The 25,931-nt window shown below is 34.4% G+C and overlaps 1 protein-coding gene across 1 annotated transcript in view; it reads left to right on the top strand.

Annotated features, from left to right (window-relative positions):
• Positions 1-2,557: 2,557 nt before the first annotated feature.
• The window catches only part of COL3A1 (collagen type III alpha 1 chain), a 40,263-nt gene continuing 16,889 nt past the window's right edge, over positions 2,558-25,931 (top strand). The window contains exons 1-18 of the mRNA XM_062188994.1: positions 2,558-2,758; positions 12,846-13,048; positions 13,311-13,361; positions 13,762-13,875; positions 15,344-15,421; positions 17,514-17,567; positions 18,220-18,273; positions 20,557-20,610; positions 21,223-21,276; positions 21,437-21,490; positions 22,131-22,184; positions 22,588-22,632; positions 22,768-22,821; positions 23,490-23,534; positions 24,418-24,471; positions 24,877-24,975; positions 25,499-25,543; positions 25,697-25,795. Coding sequence (XP_062044978.1) covers positions 2,683-2,758; positions 12,846-13,048; positions 13,311-13,361; positions 13,762-13,875; positions 15,344-15,421; positions 17,514-17,567; positions 18,220-18,273; positions 20,557-20,610; positions 21,223-21,276; positions 21,437-21,490; positions 22,131-22,184; positions 22,588-22,632; positions 22,768-22,821; positions 23,490-23,534; positions 24,418-24,471; positions 24,877-24,975; positions 25,499-25,543; positions 25,697-25,795 — 1,287 coding nt within the window. The 5' untranslated portion in view covers positions 2,558-2,682. The remainder of the gene's footprint in view (positions 2,759-12,845; positions 13,049-13,310; positions 13,362-13,761; positions 13,876-15,343; positions 15,422-17,513; positions 17,568-18,219; positions 18,274-20,556; positions 20,611-21,222; positions 21,277-21,436; positions 21,491-22,130; positions 22,185-22,587; positions 22,633-22,767; positions 22,822-23,489; positions 23,535-24,417; positions 24,472-24,876; positions 24,976-25,498; positions 25,544-25,696; positions 25,796-25,931) is intronic.

Raw genomic sequence — 25,931 nt, forward strand, 5'->3', positions numbered from 1 at the left:
GAGCACAGCTAACAGTCTCTGGCCTCTCGAATTTATCACAGCTGTGCTCATGCAGCTCTTCCCAAGCTCCACTGTCGAATGAGTGCACTGGAAAAGATCTGAAACCTTGGGTTGATAATCCGCCACACCCTGCTTTGCTTCATCTTTCCAGCCACTCTCTTGTCAAGGAAAAGCCAGATTAGTCAGTGTTTCAGTTGGTGTGGGTACTTAGATTTTTTTTTTTTAAAAAACCACAAAAAATGCCATCCAGAAAGCAAAATGACATGTTTATACATACTGGTTCATATCAGTGAAATCAGGGAGGTAAGGAAACAAATGTTTGTCTCGATTTCCATGAGGATCTCAGCTCCTGGAGTACATAAATAGGATTCACTAGCATATGTATTTCTTCCATTTGTGACACCAGCTCAGATCCACACCCTGCTAGTCACTGTAGTAAGAAACAGTTGGGCACAAGGAAGAGGAGTAGGAAATGGAACACTAAATCCTAAGGATCCTGCTGGAGGAACCCCAACATGTTTAAGGCAATGAAGAATGACAAATCAGAAAACCTGGAAAAGGAGATCTCCAGGTGCCTCCTGAAGACTTTATAATACAAGAATGTTTCCATATGCAAAATTTCAGCTAAGTTTTCTTAAATGAGAGAATCAATCATGATTGTTTCTCATGTGTATAAGACTTTTATTTGAATGACTAGACAAATCAAGGTTTTTAGGACAAATTGCAATGGAAGTTTTGCATGTAAAGTCTGAAATAAAGCATTAAAATCTTTTTAAATGGCAATTTTCTAATTTTACTTTGTTATTTTTATTTAGAAAATAACAAAGAAATTCAATAAACTTCAATTTTATTGACTATCTAAAATAGGATCAATCCTTTTAATATAGAAAGATGGGTTTTTACGTAAGTACCAAAGATACTATGAGAAAAATTCATCATGATTCTGAATTTATCTGAACACGCAATAGTTTTTTTTAAGTAGAGGATGAAGATGATTGGAAGTCAGAGAATTACGTATAACAGTCTTCTGCCCTCCCAACATTACTATGATGATCCAGTAGCAAAGCTTTTAGTTGTGACCATTCTCAACAGTTCCTTTCCCCCCCTCAAGCAGTGACTCTCCAATCTAAAACCAGAATATGCACAGGAGATTGATCTTGTTCTAGTCCTCTCGGCCACTATCAGATGATGCCATCTATATTGGAACGTCTTGGTTTATGATCCCTTCGAGTAGAGATACAAGGAGGCAAGTGTTCCAATCTCCATGCTTACAAAATTTATGTATACCTCAAATTGAGTAAAATGAATTAGGAGAAAGAGAAAGATGAAAACAAACTTAAAGGATATGATTTTGCAGCAAGGAAAGTTTTCAACTGGGTCATTTAGAAATGACTTCCATGAATTGGTGTGAAGTAGTGATAATTTTATGTGCACATGCATGGAGAAAGAAATGATCAAGTTAATATGGAAAAGTTAAATGCATGTGACCATGATTAGAGCTTAAATGCCCCATGTATTTATTACTGTGGTGCAAGGAAATATCTTGATTACTAGGAATGCCTTGATGCCATGACCAAGTGTAGTTTCCCTGAAAAATATTTATCAAAGACTTAGCAATGGTTTTGCTCCCTTTTCAAATATCATCCAGAAATTACTTCTTAGGTCCAGAAATACATTGGAAAGCTATGCTGGTGAGGGTTTGGAAAGTATACATATGAAAATCTAAATTTAGAAATATTTAGACTAATCTTTATAACCATGCATATAAATGAGAATTTCTTCTGGTATTCTTTTTCTGTTCCATGCGATAAACTCTTTCTTCCAGTTTCTTACAAAGTCAAGACACAAAAGACTGAATTTTTCCTCTAGAAAAATGTTTTCTGGTTTTACCAAGCAGCATAAAGGTTAGAAGTTTCACAAGAAAGCACTCTGGCTTGCTAAAACAATTTTTGAGGAATAGAAACAGCTATAGATAAGTATCTAACTTTTAGGATGCCATTCAAACATAGATCAGACACTTAGTGTTTTGACTCTAGCATAAAATTTAACTTCCAGACCTCGGGGTTAGTGGATGAGAGTAAAGGGGTTTTATTTCGGTTAATCTCTCACTGTTTCTTATTTAAATTGAGTTAGGGTGCGTTCTGCAAAATCCCAGTATACAAATCCATGAAAGTAAGGTTTGCAAAATTAGCCATGTTCAAGAAATATGCATCAAACAATTTCTCAAAAGTGTGAAGCTGTTAATATGATACAGGGAGATAAAAATGCATACATTTAATTCTCATGTAGTGAAACACACACAGAATATTCTTTATGTGTTCTGAAGTTATGCAAACATGCATTAGACTAAAATAAATAACAAACTCTCACACAGTACACGCATACAAACTCCAGATGTACTATTTTTCTTACTCTGTGGTTTGTGTCTTCTATAAGGGCAAAGAAATATTAATCATTTCTTTTACTGCTAAGGGGATGGGTGCCGCTCTCATATTTCAGAAAGGGGCTGGAAAGTGAGGGAAGCCAAACTTTTTCCTATTTAAGGCCAAAGCAAAGGAATCTCAGTGGCTGAGTTTTATGACAGGCCCGGTGCTGAAGGGCAGGGAACAACTGATGGTGCTACTTTGAACTGCTTTTCTTTTCTCCTTTTTGCACAAAGAGTCTCATGTCTGATATTTAGACATGATGAGCTTTGTGCAAAAGGTAACCTGGTTACTTCTTGCTCTGCTTCATCCCACTGTTATTTTGGCGCAGCAAGGTAAGTAGCTACTGATTTCAGAAAATGTTCTGGGGTTTTGTTTTTACTTCTTACAAAGAGATATAAAGAGGGAAATCAGCCTCCTAAAATAATTTCTCCTAACATTCCCAACTGCGAAACGTTCACCGTGATTGTGTGTTTTACCTTTGTTTAAAAAGAATAATGCCTTGCGTGTTTTTAAAAGTTTTGGGTTGTTTCAGATAAAGCTTTTCTTGTACTAACTATTTTCACATTAAAGGCACTGGAAACTCTTTAAAAGGCTTTGTAAGTCTCCCCTCCTGGACCGTTAACATCTTGGAATGTTTTCCTAGGCTGTCTGGAAGTTCCTGGTCTTTTGTAGTAATTTTATGTCCTCCTCTGCATGCTGCACTCTTTGTAAGGCTGGAATATTGGGCATTGTTTTCCCAAGAAGATGGTTAGAAATAGCATGCATCCAGAGCATTCTAACATAAGACGCTATGCATTAGTAGAATCATTTCACCTTTTTCTGTGAAACAGCAGCAAGGTGAAGTCTACCAACTTTCTTTTAATGAGTTCAAACTGCTAAAACTGTCCCAACACCCTTGCTTTTTCTTGTTCTGTTTCAAGCACTTACAATGATTAATCTAGCTTTTTCTGGTAGTTTACTGTTCTGCATGTTCCACATTTCAACTGTGTCTGCATTACTGAAGAGACTACTTTTTCAACAGTCATGTTTTGGCTTTTCTACAAGCAGGGAAAATATATCAGTAGTGTTTGACTTCAAAAAACTGATTTCATTTATGTTCTGATGAGCTCATAGAATGGGTTTCATAGTTTAATTGCCCCAAAACCATTTGTCTCTTTATGTGAAAATGTTTTTTTTTTTTTAATTCCTATGTTCTTCACAGTTAGGGAAACCAGGTAAACTGAAATATACACTTTCACAGTATAAATATTTAAGAGGTAAATTTAAAGCTAGCCAGAAGTTATTAGACAAGAATTTGTATGTTTACCTACTGCATTTCTGTAATTTTTGCAAACATGTTGTATTATGATAATGAGATTTTTGCTATTGTTGTTTCTAATTCCAAACATCAGTGGTGCCAAAAAGGTAATCTATGTCAGTTGGTGAGGGGCAATGCCCAGTGATGTTCCTTCACTTATAATCAGCCCATAATCACAAAAGAGAAACACCCATATTCCTCGTCTGCTTGGTTTCCTCTCCCCCTTATCCCTCGCCTCTCTTCCCAGCCCTTCCTTTTCTCTCCACCCCTTCTGGCTCCTTTCAACCCCCCCATTTCCTCTCCTTACCCCCTCCTATCCCTAAGCAAGGGCATCTCTACTTACTCATGGCTCCTCCTCCATCACGCCCTCCCTCTCACGTGTTCTTCTTATGCCTCCATTTTTCTTCTCTCGCCCCTGTGTCCTCGCCTTTCCTTTCCTTGAATTTGTAATCCTGGTTCCCTTCTTATCCCTTTCCCCTTCCCTTTCTTTTAATGTCCATTACAATTCTGAGTCTTTCCTTGGTAAGCCAAGTGACAAGCACCTCCCAACACCCCCAATAAAGTCTTCTTTGAGTTCTTAAATTCTTCTGACTTCTGGGGAGGGGTTGGTGGTGATTGCGTGGGGAAGGGGGAAACAAGGCTGGGAGGAATCACAGAGTTCTTATTTGTTGAATAGGTTAAAAGCCATTGGTTTTTTTGTTTTGTTTTGTTTTGTTTTTGTTTGTTTGTTTTTGTTTTGTTCCAAAGATTGACAAAACATTTGTGGTCTCCTAGTGGTGACAAGCACAATGAGAGATAAGCAGTATGGTTATTTTTCTTCTCATTTCAACTTATGAGGAAAAAAAAAAAAGTCTGATAACTGCATTATCTTGCCATCACATAAATTCTTTTTCTTCTTCCTTTTCTCTTTAACTACAAAAAATAATAAAGCGCTACAAAACTTTGCTAATACATTTTAAACTTTCAAGAAGATGAAAGGAATTTTGTTTGGCTTATTATTTTGTTTGTGATTTTAAAAATAGCTTCAGTGTTTTACATGTATATTATGTTCTCTATAGGTTTTAGAAGAAAATTCTGCTGGTGGATTAGCTTTGGGGAGATCACAGGAGGTGGCTGTTATGTAGCACCACAAAAACAATCTTGTCTCGGGTAGGGGTTTCGTGTACCCCTATACGTCCAGATAAACTCAGAAACAGCACAGCACTAAGGAACACTAGCTTATGGTCTACTAACAGGAGTTTTCTGGAGCATAAAACATGTATTCACGAAGCATGTTGGCCTTTTTACAAATTCATGAAAGTTGTACTTAATCCTTGTGTTTGATTCCAGCAAAGGAGAAACCTGGTCTGTTTTATATTTCCTGTAGTGTAGAAACATGCCAGATTTCAGGCTAAAAAATGCACCACCTAGTGGATGACAGAGTTATTTGCAAAACCATGCCAACATTAACCTTACATAGCAGAATTCAGTATTTAATAATGTGATTTAAAAATATTATATTGTGAAATTTAAACATTAAAGACTACTTTACTAAGGAATTAATTGTTAAGATGTTGCCAAACACATCATTCATTACAATATTGAAAGTAATTTTAGAAATGATTTCATTGTTTTGGTCATTTTCAATATTTTGCATGCACATTTTCAAAAATACTTTTAACATTTAAAAACTGATGTTGTCTATACTTAAAATAATTATTTTCCTCACTGTTAATTAGTTATACAGTGTACAGACAATATTCCTAACTAACATTGCTTCACTGGGGGAGGGAGGGAAACTTTAATTAAATGTGTTTTAAGGTTTGAGCTTCTATATTTTGCTACACTGAAATAAACTGTGAGCCTTGTATTGTTGTAGAACTTCAAACTGTAAATGGACACAGACAATCAGTTCCCTATTACTTGTTATGAGAGTCGATTTTCCAACATTCAAGTTTTCTGGTTTGTATTACCTATGAAATTAAACACACTGAAGTAAAGAAAACAAACACCATAAAGTCGCTAGAAATAACTGCACTTTAAGAGGAGAGAAGGCATACTGGTTCACACATCTCAGTGTCAGTCATTTGACATGGACCCAGTGCTTAATTTGGATAGCAAAACCAGGAAAGGGCAAGGTTAAGACTAGAACCAAAATCTATTAAACCCTAGATATCTAGAAAACACAAAACATACATTAAATTCAGAATTTTCTTATTTTTATACCTATTTGTCATCAAAGTGAGATACCAAAAACTTGCATATTTTCCCAGAAAATACTCATATATGAGCTAACACATTCCTACAGGTGAAAAAAGTAATTCTCTGCTTAAGATTGACTTTGAATTAATAAATCCATTTTTTAAACAAGAGGTTCAAAAGTTTATAATTTAGCCAGAAATTATCATTAGGTCTGTGATCATATACATCAAAAGAAAATAAATTACTACTGATACAAAATTTTGTGTTTTTACTTCATGACACCTGTTTGTTCCCCACCCCAACTCCCACCTCCAGAGTATTCAACATCTAAAGGCTTTAGGAAATAAGTATTCTGATTAAATTCTGGAATTAAAGATGTCAGTAGTACTAGAGAAGAGAATAACATCACTAGAACATTCTTGGAGAGAAGGAAAGACAATGATAAAATGCTTTCTAATTCTGATTCCTGAATTGTTGTTTCATGAGCTGTGAGATTGTGTGGATTGTAGCTGAAACTAGAAGGTAAATCCTCAGGAAAGCCCCTGTTGCATACCACAGTTCTCTGCCAGACCATGAGCTGTCAGTCAGAGAAGAGTGCCATCTACCGAAACTGTTCGGGGTCCCCTGAGATTGGCAAGGCTCTAATGCAGTGTTCCAGATCATGTAGCTCAGTTACTCTGCTTTGTAACATCAAGTGAAATCACCACCCTGCAATGATTACAGTGGATTGCCTAAGAATTAAAGCTTTAAAGATTAAAGATGTTATTGCTTTTGTTGGACATGAGGAATATTTGAAAAGTTTCCAGGTCTACAGTAACTTTCTGGAAATGTCTCAGTGGACTGTTTCTTGTAAAGCAGCTTTCCCTGGAAAAATAGCTCAGTTCCATTGTTTTCCACACTCAAAAGAGAAGAAGTTCGTATCGTACTTAAAAAAAAAAAAAATCCAGACTTTTCAAAGGGGAAACTTTGCCTGTTTCATGTCATGATGACAATGGAAAAAGTGAGATAGCTATTCTTACACAAATCATTTGTCAGCTACAGTTTGGAGAGTTACATTAACCACTAGAATTTCTGTCTGTGCTTAATGAAAACACAGCACAAGGGCATTCCTTTCAGATTAACTAATAAAATCCTTGTTTTTTCCATGATTGGGGTCGAGCACCACCATTTAAAAAGTAACCTCCATGAACAAAATGAAAAGTTCAAAGGAGGCCCAAGTCAACACGTCCAGAAGATACAAAAATCAAAAATAAATGATCCAGAAAATATTAAAAGTAAAAGCTGCCTTGAAAGCTAGCCCTGAGAAATGACTACTTCAGTAACATCCAGTGCATTTTACTGAATCTTTCCTTTCTGTAGTATCTGGTGGGGAGGATGACAGCAGCTCTGTTTCTCAGCACTGTAGAAGCATGTTTTGGAATTACATAGCATGTTCGGGATGCTCAGACTTCATACGAATGAAGCTGGGATCCTGTTTAGTAACCATATTTTCTGAAAGCTTTTGTCTTTCTGAGTCATCTTAGACATATTTTTGCATTGCATACAGAAGCCTTATCTGTTTGTGATCATTACTGTTGGAATCCTACTTGTCTGTGTATAGTAGGATGTATGCTGGGTTTCTGAATCACACATTGATCCTGCTGGTGGTCTGGGTGTCATCAGGATGGCCTTGATGATATAACGCTTGTCCATAAAGTCAAGAGACAATAAATAGTGGAAGTCAACTCCAGATGGTATCTTCCTGACTTGAGACCAGATAGAAAGGGCTTTTTCCAGAGAACTGTGATCCATTTTTAGGCTCCGATTTGAACCTTATATACCATGTGGGTCAGAGCTTTGAAGCTGGCCTCTTTAGTCTCAGTCCTTGAAACATCAGAAAGGGAATAGAATGTAGTAGTTAGGCATGTCAAATTTGAAGAAAACCCTTCTAGTTTCAAATCTTAGTTTTACCTCTAAACATGCAACCTTGAGGAAATTATTTAACATTTGTTTCAGATTCTTCATCTACAAAATGGAGATTATGACAGCACTCAGCTCAAAGAGTCTTTGAAAGAATTAAATAAAATAGATATTACAAACTATTTGCAGCAATAGCTTCAACATAAGAGGAACTATACAAACTCTGCCTAGCCCTAGCTCAACACTGGCAAATAAATTATTCCAAGGAAGACATCAAAGGTCTTACTGAAAAGGAAGAGAGGATATAGAATTTTCGTAGTCAAAATCCACAATTTAACGTTACCACCATTAGAATATATTTTTTCAGTGTTCTTATAATTGGTCAGATCATATTATGGATGCAATTGCTGGTTGTTGGGTACAAAATACTTCAAATATTCCAATTCCCTATTTTTATTTTTGGCTTGATACAATAATCAACTTAAGAGAAATTTCTAATTGGAGTCCTAAAATCATGTGTTGAGAAGAAATAAAACCAGAGAACATCCAGAAACAATGAGTCATAAAGTTTTCTTTCTTTTTTTTCTTCTGGTGGGGACAAGGATCAACAGAATCTACTTTGTCCACACAAACAGTATTTTTAAATTAAAATTATCTATTCACATTGTTTGTAGATTTTAATTTGGTATCTTTTTATTAATTATGTAACGTATTTTAAGAAATTCTGATAAATACCTAAGTAGCAGAGACATATTCAATAAAAATGCATAATTTTCAAACATCATATCATTTAAGAGCCAAACCCAACATATTTTAATTGGATTCCATATTAATTCCAAATACACACACTTATAAAGCATTCAACTTTCTGAAGTAATGGAAAATGATGTCATGATAATTTGCAATGCACATCTATGATTTTAGATTTCCAGATTAAAAACACCTTTGCCAAGATAAGGATTCAATAAGAAGAAAAAGGGAAGAAGAGTGCTTGTCACTCAAGCTAAATTAAGTTTTATTAGATGCTTTAGGTAATATGTTTTTACACTAAAAATGGCATAAAACAAGCATAATTTGCAAAATATTTTAGTCAGCAGTAGGAATCTTTCAAGTCAGCATGATTTAAAATTAAAAGAGTGGAAAGAAGAACAACAAAAAGTAAACTGTATGCTAATATAAACTTATGTCACTTGGATTTATTTCTCTAAAATTTCACAGTATACTTAGGAAGGAAAAGAAGCTGAAAATGAATTATATCCTGTGCTACTTCATTGTGTTTCATATCTTATATCCCAACAAGGAGATGATTTACTCTTATGTATTGCTGTTGTACACACAGGTATATTTATTTCAGAAATGTGCTATGTAATAAGGAATAGAAATACCAAATGACAAGAAATGCAAAGTTGAAACTTAATTACAAATTAGAACAGAGAATCTTAGTCTAAATAACAACAAATAAAGGAAGCAATTCAATGAAAAAAAAAACAATAATTTGCCTAGTAGTAAAATGAGATTATTTTGCAAAAACATTTTAACTCATTTTTTTCCAAATTGCTCTAAATATAGATATCTAAGAAGATAAGGGAATAATATGAGATAACGTACTTCCGAATCCCATTTTCCATTCTACTTGTAAGTGCTGCAGTTAACTACAACATTTTATTTCTCCTGAAAACAAAATTTCTTTCCCTTGGCATTGTCAGGATTTCACTGTCTACAACTACTCACTCAAACAGAGAGAACCATGAAACAGCTTTGTGAGAGGTTTAGCTTCCAGACAAACCTCTTGCTGACCATATTTGGTCAAGGTTATAATAATGAATAAGAGGAAGCTGCACAGAACTCCAGTCTTCAGCAAAGGTGACTGAGGTAGAGAATCAGAATGGACTGGACTTCAGCCATCAATTTCTACAGGGCGTGATTTTTTTAGGAGTGCTACATTCCTTTCAAATGAATGTGAATTGCATGGCTTCAAACAAGACTTCATTAATTCTTATTTTTTTAGCTATCCAATCTTTTCTCTTTTACCTAGATCTTTCTAATGTAAAATAAAGCATACATACATCATGTTAACTGTCAAATCAGAAGAAAAAAGTCACTCAAACTATATGTTGAGGCATCTGCATTTTAATAAGGATACTACACAAGGTTTCTAGAAAATTTGGGAACAATAGCTAAATAGCAATATTTATTAATACTGAACTTAACGTAATTCTAACAAATTTATTTACAACCTGCTCATTTAATAGTTTTCAGAGCAAATAGAAAATAATGTATTTTTCGTAGTGTGAGAACCCACAAACGAGACATAAACATAGAAGAATGATTACATAGTGGGGAAAACAAGATTTATGTTCATTGCAAGGCATTTTAAGAGATAGGGAAGAAATATATTTTAAATATGAGATTCTTGATTTATTTTCCAGTTATCCTCATTTGTCTTCTTTTGTCATTGACATTCAGTAACTAGTTTTTGTCATGTAACATATTAATTATAGAAAGTTAACCCCGCTCCAGAGACAAAAAGTTGAACGCATCATTAGCACCATCTAGTCATTTTTTCACAGAGAGGATAGGAAGTTTGAAATTCAGATTACAAAATGGAAAATCTTGAGCTGAAACTGACCTGTTGGAGCATTTCATATAAAGTTGATTTAAAGAAAGATTTAAAATGATTCACATTAAAAGGGAAAACCTATGCAAAGATCTAATGTGTTACAAATGATTTTACTGGACAATCTTTCATCTCAAAACTTTCAGAACTCATCTGCAAAACAGTTGAATTTAGCTCTACTATATGCAAAAGAGCTTAGTGCATACATCCTTTTACATTATTACTGTTCATAATATGAAAGAAAGATTGCTCATAATGGTACTTCAAAAAGTTTGCAGAAAATAAAAGGTAAGTTTATTTTGGTGCAAAAATTTTGAGATTCTTGCATAGCTTTTTTCATGATATGCATTTTCCATGAACTTTTTGAAATACCATTATATTTTCCACAACACCTTTAAAAATAGGCCTACTTTATTTGCATGGAGGCAAGCATTTTGGTATTCAGCTTTAATGTCCACAATGAATAAAGAAATGTTCCTTAGAAAATAGATATTCCCCATGTCCTCAACTATCTCTTTCAAACATTGAGGAGGAACTAGAATAACTTTTCCAAATAGATTTTTTTTTGCTTATTTAAAATTACAATTGGATAATAATACTGTCTTTGATTAGCTAAAGACCACATTGAGAAACTGTAATGCAAACTAAGAACAGATTTTTAAATTTCTTGAAATGAGTTACAGGTGTTGCACAAGTCATTAAATATGTATCTGCGCACATTAGAGGAAATGAAAAAAAGGAACCAATTTCAGTACTCAGCAGAATCTATAGGTTCTGATATTTTTTTCTTTTCGGTGCACTTTTACTAAAGCAGTTAAATCTCTAAACCAAAATCTTTATCATGATACTAAATTATTGTTAACTCCAGACCAAGGAAGATAGAGAACCAATGATTAAAAATGTGCTCTTCCTTGCTATACATAGTGTCCACATGGGAATACCTCAGGACCACTGGAAGACTTCTTGGCTACTAGGCAGGAAAAGGTGCATTTTAAACTTCTTGCTTCCTCCAAAGCAGATCTTCTTCCACAGACATTTTAAAGACTGTAACTTTGAAGAAAATTTCACCCTCACAAAAAAAGGTCAAAGAATATATCATCTGTTATTTGCAAAAATTTTTGCAAATTTTTAGAAAAGGATGACTTATTTACTCAATTATTGGAAAACTTTCACAGTAATCCTCAAGAACTAATGTTGTAGTTAGCCACAATGCATAGTTAATGTTTAAAAATTAAAACCAGGTTTCATTTTGGCAACCACTTAGCTGATTCATTTTTAATAGCCTCTGAAATTTCAGTACCTTGAATATAAATAGGAACCAAGCCTAAAATTTTGGTTGAAGCAAATTTTTTACCATTTTAAGCCACAAATACACAGTCATGATTCATATTTTTCCCTATAATTTTTATGTACTCCTTGCCAGAGTTTGTTTTAAAAAATCTCCCCCTCACCTGCTCTGTGACTTGGAAACTCCTTTACATCCATGTAAGATATGCAATATATTACATCATATCATTTTGACCTACTAATGCCTAATAGAGCTATTGTGACATTCTCTACATACTATAAACTTTGTTAAAAGTTTCCCTAGGAAAATCTGCAAGAGTTTAATGTTGCTAAGATTAGCTGAGTTTGCCCCTGAATTCTTCAATAAGGTTAAGAAAATCCAGAAAATATTTAGAGTTAGTGACAAAATCATCTTTTTAGTTAATGCTCCTCACTAGTGTTAAAACAAAGAATAGCAACTGGGTAGTAAGTCTTATTTTCAATTGTATAATCAATAAATGTTTCAATGCTTGTGTGCTATCCATTGATGTTAAATTCCTAATATGAATGGAATTAAAATACCTGTTAGTTTTAATGAAAATCAAAAATGCTTTACCAATTTTATGTTAATACACAAACTTGATTTTTTTTTTAGTTTTCACTTACATATTTTGTTTATTTGAAAGGCAAAGAGATGAGAAAGAGTCAGAACAAAGACAAACAGGTATCCCATCTGCTGATTTACTACTCAAAAGTCTACAATAACCAGGGTTGGGTCAGGTCTATGGTAGGAAATCAGAACTCAATCCAGATCTCCTATCTGGGTGGCAGGAATCCAACTATTTGATCCATCAGTTGTTGCCTCCTAAGGTACACATTAGCAGGAAGCTGGAATTGGCAGCAAAGCTGGGACTCAAATCGAGAAACTCCATAGGGGATTCTGGCATCCCAAGGAGAGTCTTAACCATGGCATCAAACATCTGTCCCCAGTTCTCTTACTAGTTGGAAATTAGGTAGGGAAAATATGATTCTCTCATTAAATGAAGAAATTGTTCAAACTATCTTTACTTTGGCTATTGTAAATAGGTGTTACTGCAGAACACAAATTGCATTTTACTGAAGGGTTTTGAAATATCACACCCTCTAACTTCTTTTCCAGCACCCGCTGGAGGATGCACTCACCTTGGCCAGTCCTATGCCGATAGAGATGTCTGGAAACCCGAACCGTGCCAAATATGCATCTGTGATGGAGGATTTGTTCTCTGTGATGATGTAATATGTGATGAAGAAAATTTAGACTGCCCCAACCCAGAAATCCCATTTGGAGAATGTTGTGCAGTTTGCCCAGTGCCTGAAACAACTGTGAGTTGAAAGAAAAACTATACATCTTCAACATTCATATTTAAACACCTAAATAGCTCCTATATCATGGGAGTCTGAAAGGAAATGATAGTTGTGTCTGCCCAACGGCCACGTTGATATCACAAGCAAAAAGTAAACATTCCAACTTTGTGAGTGGATGTAAACTGGGTAAAGAAATAAACATGAAAATTAGGAGGTATTTTATGGATTATGGATAAGTTTTTCAATGTCTTGTTTAATCCATATTTTTTTCATTCCTTAGACTCCCCGCACTGTTGATGGCCTAGGACCTCAAGGGCCTAAGGGAGATCCAGTAAGTAAATATTCTCCAGTTGATTGAAGTTAATGCTAATGATAGTTCCAGTTCTAGATGACTTTTCTTTTCCTTTTCACATGCTTTCCAGATCTTAATTCTCATCATTCATACATTTTCTTTAGTGCTGCATGTTTGAAAAATGATACCAAATGATTGTCCAAGATGCAACTGCCTCAAAATTCATATAATGTCATCAATCTCATTATCAATTTAAAAAATAAAATCTAGACCAATATATAAAGAGATGCATTACACTTAAATTACTCATATTGTTTGAATACAAATTGATTTCCAAGAAAATATATCATTTATATTTCCAGAGCAGCAAAAATCTCATGATTTTTTAATCATCCAGATTTTTCACTGTTTTGTTTACTTTTACTTCTGCTTTTCTTAGGGCCCTCCTGGTATTCCTGGGAGAAATGGTGACCCTGGTATCCCAGGACAACCAGGCTCCCCTGGTTCTCCTGGCCCCCCTGGAATCTGTGAATCATGCCCTACTGGTACTCAGGTAATAAATTCCAGGACTGAAAGATCCCTCTGTAAAACTACCTTAACTCGTCTTGTTTCTTTGGTTTATATTACTTCTCACAAATCTTTTCTCTAATTTTATTATTTAACAAATCCTTATTTAGTACTAATGTGTGCTAAGCATTGTTCTAAGTGCTTTGTGCGTATTCATGTTTCCCCTTAATGCTAACGCTATTGCTGCTAATTCCTTCCAACATTTCTTAACTTCTCAGCAGGCACATGACATGGAAAGTGGAATTAAAGACAAATTTATAGTTATGAAAATAATTTGAATTTCATTTAAAAAAATCTATATGGTGAGCAAATTTCATCTATTTTATATACACAGATTTGGGGCATGGTGGTACTTTCTCCCCCCAACCACTCTCCCTTCCACTCACTCTCCTACCCTCCTCCTTCCTTATTTTTCCTTTTAATTGTTACAATGGCATATTTTCATTTATTTTATCATCATAAGCTTAATTTTTGATAATATGCATTTCCCATGAAGTTTTTGAAGATCCCTCATACTCAATTATGTTTGAGAACCAAGAGAGCTATCAACTCCCAAAAGAATTAATCTAGAGAATTAAGAATGCAGCAGCCATACCTTATTTCCCTTCTAACTTTGATGGTAAGCTTTGGAAGTTTCAGACAAAAAATAACTGTAAGCATTCTTTATTGACTTTAAATCTGCAGGATTATTTGTGCCTATGCACAAATTAACTCTAGTTAATTAACTCTACATATGAAGCAAATAATCAAATAAATAAACATGACAAAATTTCTGCTTCATGGAATAGGTGAATTTAGAAAACATACACAAATCTGCACAGGTTTAAAAAGTGATTTTCAGAAGACATTTCAATAAGAAGCAAAGGCTAACATCTAATTCTTACCCTAGTAATTAAATAGGACACATTTCTACACCTAGAACTCAACATGAAACAAGTTCTAGGGATAGCCATTACTTATGATTCTTTATTTGATTCTTCTGCTTGATTTCTCTATGCTTATCAATTAAGCATATTAACCAGAAGCCATAGAATATGAATTTCATTTGTATCACTAACTGTTGGAAAAGTAATTTGACTTCAAATTTCTGTTCAAAATAAGGTTGAGATTTATAATATCAATATTCCTTGAGCTGTAAGTAGTCTATGGTCATATCTTAGTAATGCTACAGATAATTCTTAGAAATAATAGTTTGAATAATAGCATATAATTGAAGTATTTATGCATTCACAAACATTTCTGTAGGATAGGTAGCATCAAAGCCATGTGTAGGATATCTAATTTCAAAAGTATGTAGAAAGGGTAAGTGAGGTAATTGACAAATATCATAACCTCTGGCAGGCAGAAGCTTTCTGCCAGTGAATAGTAGATGCAGCATGCACATCTAAATGCTTTGGAAAATATCTATGGTCTCTGTATTAAAGTGATTTTACTATCTGTTCTCTTTGCTGCAGAACTATTCTCCCCAGTTCGATTCTTATGATGTCAAGTCTGGCATAGGAGGAATTGGCGGCGGCTATCCTGGACCAGCTGTATGTACAAACGTTTCTGACTGTTTTAGCACGTTATTTATCCTTCTTGTTTGTTAGATTTTGAATGGTTGTTCTTCTGGGAACACAATATTTTTGTGTAATTGTATAAAATAGTTTATTCTTAATTAAGGTTGAGTGGGGAAGAGGTAGAAATTTCTTGTTGATTCTATCCTAATTAATTTCTTACTCATCATCCTGCCTGTATTGCCACTTCCTAACATAACCACCTGTAACAAAGTTCACCTGCCTTCATGCTTAGGTTTCACATTCATATATTCTCTGAGCTTAATAAAATGTTATTTCTTTCCACTCCCACTTTCCTCTTTCTCATCTAGTTTATTCATAAACTTCTTTTAATGCCATTTCACTTATTAAATACTCCTTTATAGATGACAACTTAAGCAACAAATGCCCAATATAACAACCCATCCTCACTGCCATTCTTTGAATCAAACACAAATATTTACAGAATTCACTGCTTCTTTATCTACCCTAAATAATAGTTACTAGTCTTGTACCTGAAGGATTTTCCTCCATGAAAATGACCTAGAGTTTTCATAGGAAAAAAATATCAATAATGTTAAAACCTGGGCACATGCACATGGTACCTGGTGTCCCATGTAAATGATCATCATTGGAACAGCTTCTCATGAGGAGGAATAGAAAAGAGGTTATAGTTTCACTGCAAAAACAAATATGTAAGTATAAATAAGGCAAGCCATTGGTTTCTCTAGAACTGCGGAGGATTGCCACTCAGATTATTGAATCGCATATTTGTGATTTCCAAACCTAAGGAGAACAAAATTCTTGTTCTGGGTTCAAATGACCTGTTAGAAAAGACTTACGACTGGTGTAGAGTAAATGGAGGAAAAGAGCATTCTACAACTCTCTCTAGTTTTAGTGCCTGTGGTTTCTTTCTTTTTTATTTTTTGTATTTTTCAAAGCCACAGGAAATCACATTAACTAATTTAAGCATTAATTAATTTAAATTTAAACCACAATCATTATGACTCCTATTTTAATCAAATATACAGATTTTATTCTAAAAAGACAAATAATGAGACACCATTTACTGACATTCAAAACTAGCATTTACAAGAGAAAATTTAATTACAGAACATTGTTTTAGAAATTTATTATCAGCATTTAGACAGCTTGCTCTAATACTGAAAGTTTTCTAGTTTATATTTCTGAACAATGATAAATCAATTTGATTTTGTTATGATTGCCACAAATGTGATTATTCTTATGTGTGTATCTCAATCTCCATGTCAATACAACCCTGTGACATCTATATCAATATAGTGATAAGCTTTAGGGTTGATTTGGAACATTGTTTTAGAGGCTTAGAGCATAGGACCAGTGGTATACAGATAAATATTTTTCCACATTGAATTTGACTGTCTGGCTAGGAACTACTTCTTCACCAGTACAGTATTATCCACATGTTAAAATGCTATCGAAATTAAAACAGCATGATACTGGTATAAAAAGTGACACATTGATCAGTGGAAATTAGAGAACCCAGAAATTAATGCATACACATATAGCCAACAGATTTCTTACAAAGGTGCTAAGAGCATGCATTGCAGAAAAGAAAGTCTTTTCAATAAATGGTGTTGGTTATACAAAGAGATGAAATTAGATCCTTACCTCTCACCATATGCAAAAATCCATTCAGGATGGATGAAAGATCTGAATGTAAGATCTGAAGCTATGAAATTGGTTGAAGGAAATATGGAGGAACTCTTCAAGGCATTGGTGCAGAAATTCTCATAGCATTTAGTACTGGATATTTCCAGATTTTGAATTCTTTTTTAGGAGTTTGGGTCAATATTTTATAACATTTACCAAAAATTATTGTCAATTCTATGATAATGAGATTGACTGTGATACTTTATTACTGAGATCTTCATTGTAGAACTCATAAAATTAAGTATACCCATGAATAACTATCAAATAATGAGATACAGTTATTCACATTTTTAAAGATGTCAGCATGGTATCTAGACAGAATTATCACTTTGGTGCATGTATAAAATATATTTTTCATTCATTTATTTTGTATTGATCATTAAAATTTTCATTCCAGGGTCCTCCAGGCCCTCCTGGTCCCCCTGGTACATCTGGTCATCCTGGCTCCCCTGTAAGTATACCCATTAGTGCTTTCTTCTTCATTCCTATAAAAATCAAGTGTAAATGCTACTGTACTTTAGCCATTCAAACATACATAATTCCAAATAGTTAGGTCATAACTGAGAAGCTTTTTTTTTTTCAAAATGTTGGAATTCCACATTTAAGTCCTTTCTATCAACTACTACTTACAATTAAAAGCCCTCTGTGCTTCAAATCCATCTTTCTGCTAATGAAATCACCCATGTGAGAACCCAGATGCAATTCCTGGCTCCTGAATTTGGCCTGACCTCGCTCTGGGTGTTGTGGGCAATATGGAAGCGAAAAAGTGGACAGAAGAGCTGTCTCACACTCTCTTTTTCTCTGTCACTCTGCCTTTCAAATAAATAATCTTAAAAAAACTTTCTAAAATTAAACGCCACATTTAGTTTGCATGCAATATGCTTTTTCTTTGGAACCAATCTATTTTCAATGGAATGAAATGAATGGGATGCAATATATTAATTTTATTCTGACTTAAAAAAATGGGTTTGAATTGTTATAAACAGGAATAAAATTTACTGACTGTATTCACAAATCCTGATGTGTTACTATCTTTGAGATGTAAATGAAACATATGAAGATTATGTTACTTTAATAATAATTACATTTGTTGTACTCACTAGGGTTCTCCAGGATACCAAGGTCCCCCTGGTGAACCTGGACAAGCCGGTCCTGCTGTAAGTAACAATTAAATCTATACTTAATAAATTGACAGTTCTGCAGAAAAACTAAATTTATTTTTCAAAGTTGATAGGCCCCTATAGAATACACATTAAGTTTATATTTAAATATTTGAATAACAAATACAATTTCTATGATACTTAAACTGGTTTCAAAGATCTTGTACACTCCTTTTTTTCTTTGATTTAAAAAATTTTTCAGATAATATATTTTTAATTTACATTATAACCATAGGCTTAATGGGTCTACTAAAGAAAAAGTTCAACAGAAAAAGTAAAAAGACCATGGTCCAATAGAAATACAGACAAGGACTATAAACAGTAAAACAATGTTCAACTCATACAAAGGAAATTTAAAAATATTAAAAAATCATTATAACTATACTGGTATATACTTTCTAAGCATTTAGTTGACAAATATTTAAAACAAATTTTGACAAAACATTGTATTTCGTATTTCAAAACTGATATACAAAGGCATTTATTTTTTTTCTTTCTTTTATGTTAGCTCCCACATATGAGAGAGCATGTGGTATTTGTCCTTTTCTGTCTGGCTTATTTCACTCAACATACTGTTTTTCAGATCAAAATCAGCTTCAAAAGATAGAATTTCCTTCTTTTTTATAGCTGAATAATATTCCATCATATATATACATATATATACACACAATGGAATATACATATATATATATAAAATCACATTTTTATTCATTTATCTAATAATGGATACCTTTGTTGATTCCATATGTTTACTATTATGAACAGTGTTGCTATAAACATGCTGGAGAAAGTGTTTCTCTGATACAATGAGTTCATGAATTTTGGGTATCTACCCGATAGTAGCATTGCTGGATCATGTGACAAGTCTATTTCTAGTTATTTAGGAAACTTCATACTGTTCTCCACAGTGGCTGCACTAATTGACATTCCCACCAACAGTACATGAGTTCCCCTTTATCCATATATTCACCAGCAATTGTCATTCACTGTTTTGGATAATAACCATTCTGACAGGAGTGAAGTGATATCTCATTGTGGTGTTGAACTTCATTTCTCTGATGGCTGGTGATATTGAGCATTGTTTCCATGTATTTTGGGGGCATATTTATTTCTTCTTTTGAGAAGTCTGTTCACATAATTTCCCCATTTCTGAAACTGGATTGCTCGGTTTTTTGTTCTTGTTGAGTTTTTGAGTGCCTACAAATTCTGAATATAATTGACACATAGATCAATGTAACAGAATAGAGAGGCCAGAAATTAATCTATGTACATACAGTCAATTGATATTTGAGAAAAATGACCAGAACATACATGGGAGAAAGAATAGTATCTTCAATAAATAGTGCTGACAAAACTGGATATATATTACCTCTTACCATATACAAAACTCAACTCAAGATGGATAAAAGACATACATTTAAGACCTAAGAATATGAAACTGCTGGAAGAAAATGTAGGGGAAACACTGAAAGATATTGATGTATGTGATCACTTGTGTAAGACTCCCAAGGCACAGACAACAAAAAGGAAGCTAAAGACACTGGCTTCTATCAAACTCAGAAGCTTCTACACAGCAAAGTAAACAATCAGTAGAGTAAAGAGACATCTGATAGAATGGAAGAAAATATTTGCAAGCTACTTACCCAACAAAATATGAATATCCAGAATTGATATCTTTTGAATTCTTTGCATAACTTAGGTACTTTAGAAACAGTAACTATAGGTATCCCCTCATTAGTTAGCCAACATAATAGTCTACTTCCTAAAGTTGACACAAATCCTCTAACAAATAGAAATAATATTTTATTAAAACCACTTATTAATCCTTATATCTATTCTCTTTATATAAATATATATGAATAGAGACTACATATGTCATATAGATATATATTTAGTAGAAATGAGCATAGTCTGATACAATATCCTAGAATATGCTGTGTAAAAAATGAAGATGGTTATTTTAATTAAATATTTAGAAATATCTTTATGTTTAGGTAGCATATTCAATATCTTAAAAATATAAAATTCCACCTGAATTTATATATACACACATGTGTATAAAATGTAGATACTTGATGTTCTCATTTTCATTAAAATAGGCTAATAAATTATAGTAAAAAGTGATATAATAGATGTATAATAGTAATTCAGCAAATATGTTCAAGATGAGATACAATAAAAACATTTAAAAGAAGGTTGCTTCCTGAAATACACATAATCTATAATAATAAACTGTAGCAGATTAAATTTACAATATGCTTGTTATTTCCTTATTTTCAGGGTCCTCCAGGACCTCCTGGTGCTATCGGTCCATCTGGTCCTGCTGGAAAAGATGTAAGTTTTCAAGGACTAAATGAGGATACACCAAAATTCAACATAATATTCTAAACACAATATGATCTATGCCATAACATCAGAGGGAAAATGTTATTCAAAAGTTGATTTCAACACTTCAGCTCAAACTAATAGTTGATTACTACATTGTACTTGCTTGGTTATCCATACCATTTGCTGAGTACCCCTAAATGTTATTTGGACTGTTGAGAAGACCCAGCCAGTGAATACACATTTATCTAGAGGAGAAATAATTTTCTTCAGTCTCCTGCAATAAAGATTTTGGTATCAGTACTTCATGAACTTGAGAATTTATAAACCCTTTTAATATTATGGTAGTCCTCCTTTACCAATTAAATTCCAGAGGCAAATTCCTCTTACTGAGTTGAAGAAGGACCTTAGTTAAGTGATGAGACATATCTGTGCTATCTTTTTGTAAGTTATCATTTTTAAAGTAAGAGAAGCCCTCCTCATTCCTTTTACTAATAAAGTTGATCTTAAACCATTTTAGTGTGTCCTGTGTAGGAAAAATGCAAAGTGAACAATTCACTCATTGGGTTACTGTATATTTTCTTCTACATGAGTACCTGTGTATTCCTTATCTCTACCTAGGGAGAATCAGGACGACCTGGAAGACCTGGGGAGAGAGGATTGCCTGGACCTCCAGTAAGTCTTCAGCTAAGCAACCAACTGGAGTAATCAAGATTGTCTAAACTTATATTACTCTATAATTTAATTGCAATCAGCTTAATAATAGAAGGTGTTTTCCTGGTAGGTTATTATTCTATCTGAAGGCTCATTACATCTTTGCATTCATAATTTTTAGGGTATCAAAGGTCCTGCTGGTATGCCTGGCTTCCCTGGTATGAAAGGACACAGAGTGAGTCGAGTTTCTAATTTGCCTACAAACCCTTCCATTTTGTCTATGTTTACTTCTCTACCCAACTTTATTGGACAATTTAATATTACGAAAATGTGGTTGCTTCTGACAGCTGGATTTGATTTATTTTAAATGCCTAACAATCCTATTTTTTGAGTAAAATGGTTATTTTGTACCAAATAATTGAGCCAATTTTAAGTGTATGGAAAGTCTCAGGAAAGCATAATTTAATTTTCTTACAATCACTGTCAGAAGAAAAGTGAAAATATTTACTATATATTATTCATTGCCTTATTCAATGATCTATAGGTTGAATCAAACAACTCTGTTTTGCAAAACATTAGATTCAACCCACCTGAATCCAAAATTTCTCAGCATAAGAGAAATGAAACCTAGGTTTGCTACTCCACAGTTAAGACAACTTTCTAAATAGACTGAATTACACTTCTAAGTTGGTTCAGCTTTTTTCTGTAAAATCAGTGTGGAATATCTCAACCCAATTAGAAGAGTTGTGTATTGTTTACACTAACATTTCAAATATTGCTATGCAGTAAAAGCTATAAAGATTCAGTGTAAAGTTAAGTAACTATATAAGATTATTAATAGATTTTAATATTTGTGCTATTCATATATTTCATAGGGCTTCGATGGACGAAATGGAGAAAAGGGTGAAACAGGTGCTCCTGGATTAAAGGTTAGCCACAGAATATCATATTTTCACCAGTAAACTCACTGAATTTTTAAATCTATGTTTAAGATTTATTTTATGAAGCTTAATTTTTTGTAACATTTACCTGAATTTTACATACTAATGTACATATGATAACCAATTGAAGTATTAAAATTTCCGTGAAAACTTCTAACATAAGGAGGCTGAATTACAAATGCTTGACTATCGTAGTAAAACCTAACAATTACTTCCATTTGATAGTCAAATTTTTAGATTTCTGATAAATCAAATAAAATGCTAACAGAAATCTGATATTGTTAAATTAGGTATAATTGATTCCCATGGTAATTTCCCTAATACACTGGTTCTAAAAATGTACAGAATTATCTTACCAGATAAAATAGTAACAAATGTTGTATGTTTCTAGGGTGAAAATGGTCTTCCTGGTGAAAATGGAGCCCCTGGACCAATGGTAATTATCACTCTTATCATAGAATGTTCAGTTTTGCTATTGAGCTCCCCAAAACCAAAACTTGTTTTGATCCCCCTCCAAATGTCCTTAAATGTCAAGTTTAACATGAAACAATACTTAAACTTTCTTCTCTAGGGCCCAAGAGGTGCTCCTGGTGAAAGAGGACGGCCAGGACTTCCTGGAGCTGCAGTGAGTACTGTCCCCATCCCACACACCTACAGCTCAGTGACAGAAAAGTGCCTGAGTGAGTGTTTTCAGGCTTGCAGGATGATGTTCCTCCTACAAAATTATATTCGAAGTCACCTCACAAGTGTTTTCACTGTAATTATAGGGAAACAACCAGGAATTTTACAGTTGCTGTCTGTTTTATCTAAAGATTTATTTATGTATGCATTTTAAAGCTCAGCATGAAAGAGAGAGAGAGAGAGAGAGAGAGAGAGAGAGAGAGACTCTTTCCTCCACTGGTTCAATCCCCAAATGGCTGCAACAAGCAGGGCTGGGCCAGTCTGAAGCCAGGAGCCAGGAGCCTCATCTAGGTCTGCCACATGGGTGCAGAGGCCCAAACACTTGGGCCATCTTCCACTGCTTTTCCCAGGAGATTAGCAGGGAGCTGGATCAGAACTGGCACAGCTGGCACTCTAACCAGAGCCCTTATATAGGATGCATTGGTTGCAGGTAGCAACTTTACCCACTATGCCACAACACTGGGCCCATATATCAGAGTATTTAACAAATGAACTAAAAATGGGTAACTAGTATCTAAGAAAAACTCAACTACAGCAGAATTTTTGTCAAAATTTTCTTTCAACCAGACTTTCAGAAGTAAAAATATTTATGAGACAAACTTCTCTTTTCAGGGGGCTCGAGGTAACGATGGTGCTCGAGGTAGCGACGGACAACCAGTGAGTGACTTTGCATCTAACCCTAATTTGTTTTCAGGGAAATGAAAGATTATGGACTGTACTTTTTTAATATTATATATTTATATTATAAAGATAAAGCATGCATTATCTTCTTTCTAGTTAACTATACTTATGATTTCTTTTCAATTTAATGCTGTTGTAGACCCATATTCAGCTTTACTCAGAAAGTAACACTGAACCAATAAGCAAACCTCGGTTCTTAAACTTTTATATAATTGACCAAGTCCTAACATGTATATGGTGCTTACGATGTTAGTTAATACCTAATACTAGCTATAACATCTGAAAAAAAAATCCTACAAAATAGACCCAAATGTTATCTCCGTTGTATAAATGAGAGTACAAAAGTTCAGGAATAAATAATCTGAACAAAGGCCCGGAATTCACGTTAGAAGTAAGGGGAAACTCTTATTTTCTAACTTCAGGTTTTACTCTTTCCTCATTTTATCATATTGCTTTTTTGCATGATATTCACACGTGAACACTGAAGACTATTTTTTTGTAATTTATTTGAGAGGTAGAGTTATAGACAGTGAGAGCAAGAGACAGAAAGAAAGGTCTTCAATCCACTGGTTCACTCCCCAAATGGCCTCAATGGCTGGAGCTGGGCCGATCCGAAGCCAGGAGCCAAGAGCTTCTTCCGGGTCTTCCATGTGGGTGCAGGGACAAGCACTTGGGCCATCCTCCACTGCCTTCCTGGGCCACAGCAGAGAACTGGATTAGAAGAGGAGCAGCCGGGACTCGAACCGGTGTCCATATGGGATGCTGGTGCTGCGAGCAGAGGCTCATGTATTATTTACTAGTAATAATAAATTTCATTTGTTTGAATACGCACCCTTGAAATACTACTTAATTTTTGCAGGGCCCACCTGGTCCTCCTGGAACAGCAGGATTCCCTGGATCCCCTGGTGCTAAGGTACACATCTTGAAGACATCAGAAAATTGTTGATCTGCTTCTCAGAAATGATTCTTCTATATAAGCCAAATGGCATTTTTTATCTATACATATATTTAAAACCTTATTCTGAAATCTAAAAGAGTTCATCGCTGACATTCAATCGTTCAGATATCTCTTCTGACATCCTCTCTCATACATATATTCTCCATTTTTCTCTGCCTTCGTGATTTTCTTTGTCTTCCTTTTCTTTATTTTCCTTCCTTCCTTCTGCCCTTTCTCTCTCTCTGCTCTCTCTCTCTTTTCTTTTGTGTCATTAGACAGCCATACTACTTCAGCCATAGAGAAATAGGGATAAACAGGGTGAACTGGCTAAGTGATTAAAAGTTGCAATGAAAATCAATTATTTTGGATTTTATTTTTCAGGGTGAAGTTGGACCTGCAGGGTCCCCTGGTTCAAATGGCTCCCCTGGACAAAGAGGAGAGCCTGGACCTCAGGGACATGCTGGTGCTCAAGGTCCTCCTGTAAGTAATAAAACGACCATTGAGGTGCAGGGCTGCAGCACTTACTCCAGGAATGTGTGTGTTTCAAAGTTGCCCTCAGTTAAAATTGCTTCTTTAAAAAAGATGTTGCTCAGTGCTCTACAAGCACCCCACTGTGATAAATACTGAATTAATTAGTAGAGAAAATGGTAGTTTTCGAGGATTGCTGTATTCTAGAATTCATCAATTTTATGTTTCTATATACAGAATAAAAAGTAGGCAATGGATAGGAAAGTTGTGTGGTACCTGGAGGAATGTGCACCAAACTAATCACTGATCAGAAAAATTCAGAGAATTATTTAAGTTTGCAGAAGTCCTATACTATCTTGTTATTTGAATAATGGTAACTTTTGCCTGCATTTTATATGCTGTGTTATAATTAGATGAATCACTTCATCCGTACAATGCATTATTCCCATCAATTAATTTATTTTAAAAAGAAACAGTTTCAATGTACACACACCCTTTGCATTATTACTAATGTGCTCCCTTCTTTGTACACTAGGGCCCTCCTGGGAACAATGGTAGTCCTGGCGGCAAAGGTGAAATGGTAAGCTGAGCCCACACCTCACCCCCACTTCAGCCACCTCATATCGGTCTCTATTGCATTGTGCATAGACATATATTTGTGACGTTTAAATGAGATATTCAGAAAAGAAAGTTTGAGTCGGGCTCATACCTATCTCCTTCTGGTTGCTCGTAGGGTCCTGCTGGCATTCCTGGAGCTCCTGGACTCATGGGAGCCCGGGGTCCTCCTGGACCACCTGGTACTAACGGTATTCCTGGCCAGCGAGGTGCTGCTGTAAGTTGCCTTTACTTCTTCTTTCCAATCTAGATGGTGTGGCTTTAAACCCACAACAAAAATATCAATATTTTTGCCCTATTTATTTAAATTTATTTAAATTTAGTTTATGGTCTTAGGGCTGAATTATGTTTTT

This window comes from Lepus europaeus, chromosome 1, assembly GCF_033115175.1.
Source record: "Lepus europaeus isolate LE1 chromosome 1, mLepTim1.pri, whole genome shotgun sequence".
Lineage (NCBI taxonomy): Eukaryota > Metazoa > Chordata > Mammalia > Lagomorpha > Leporidae > Lepus > Lepus europaeus.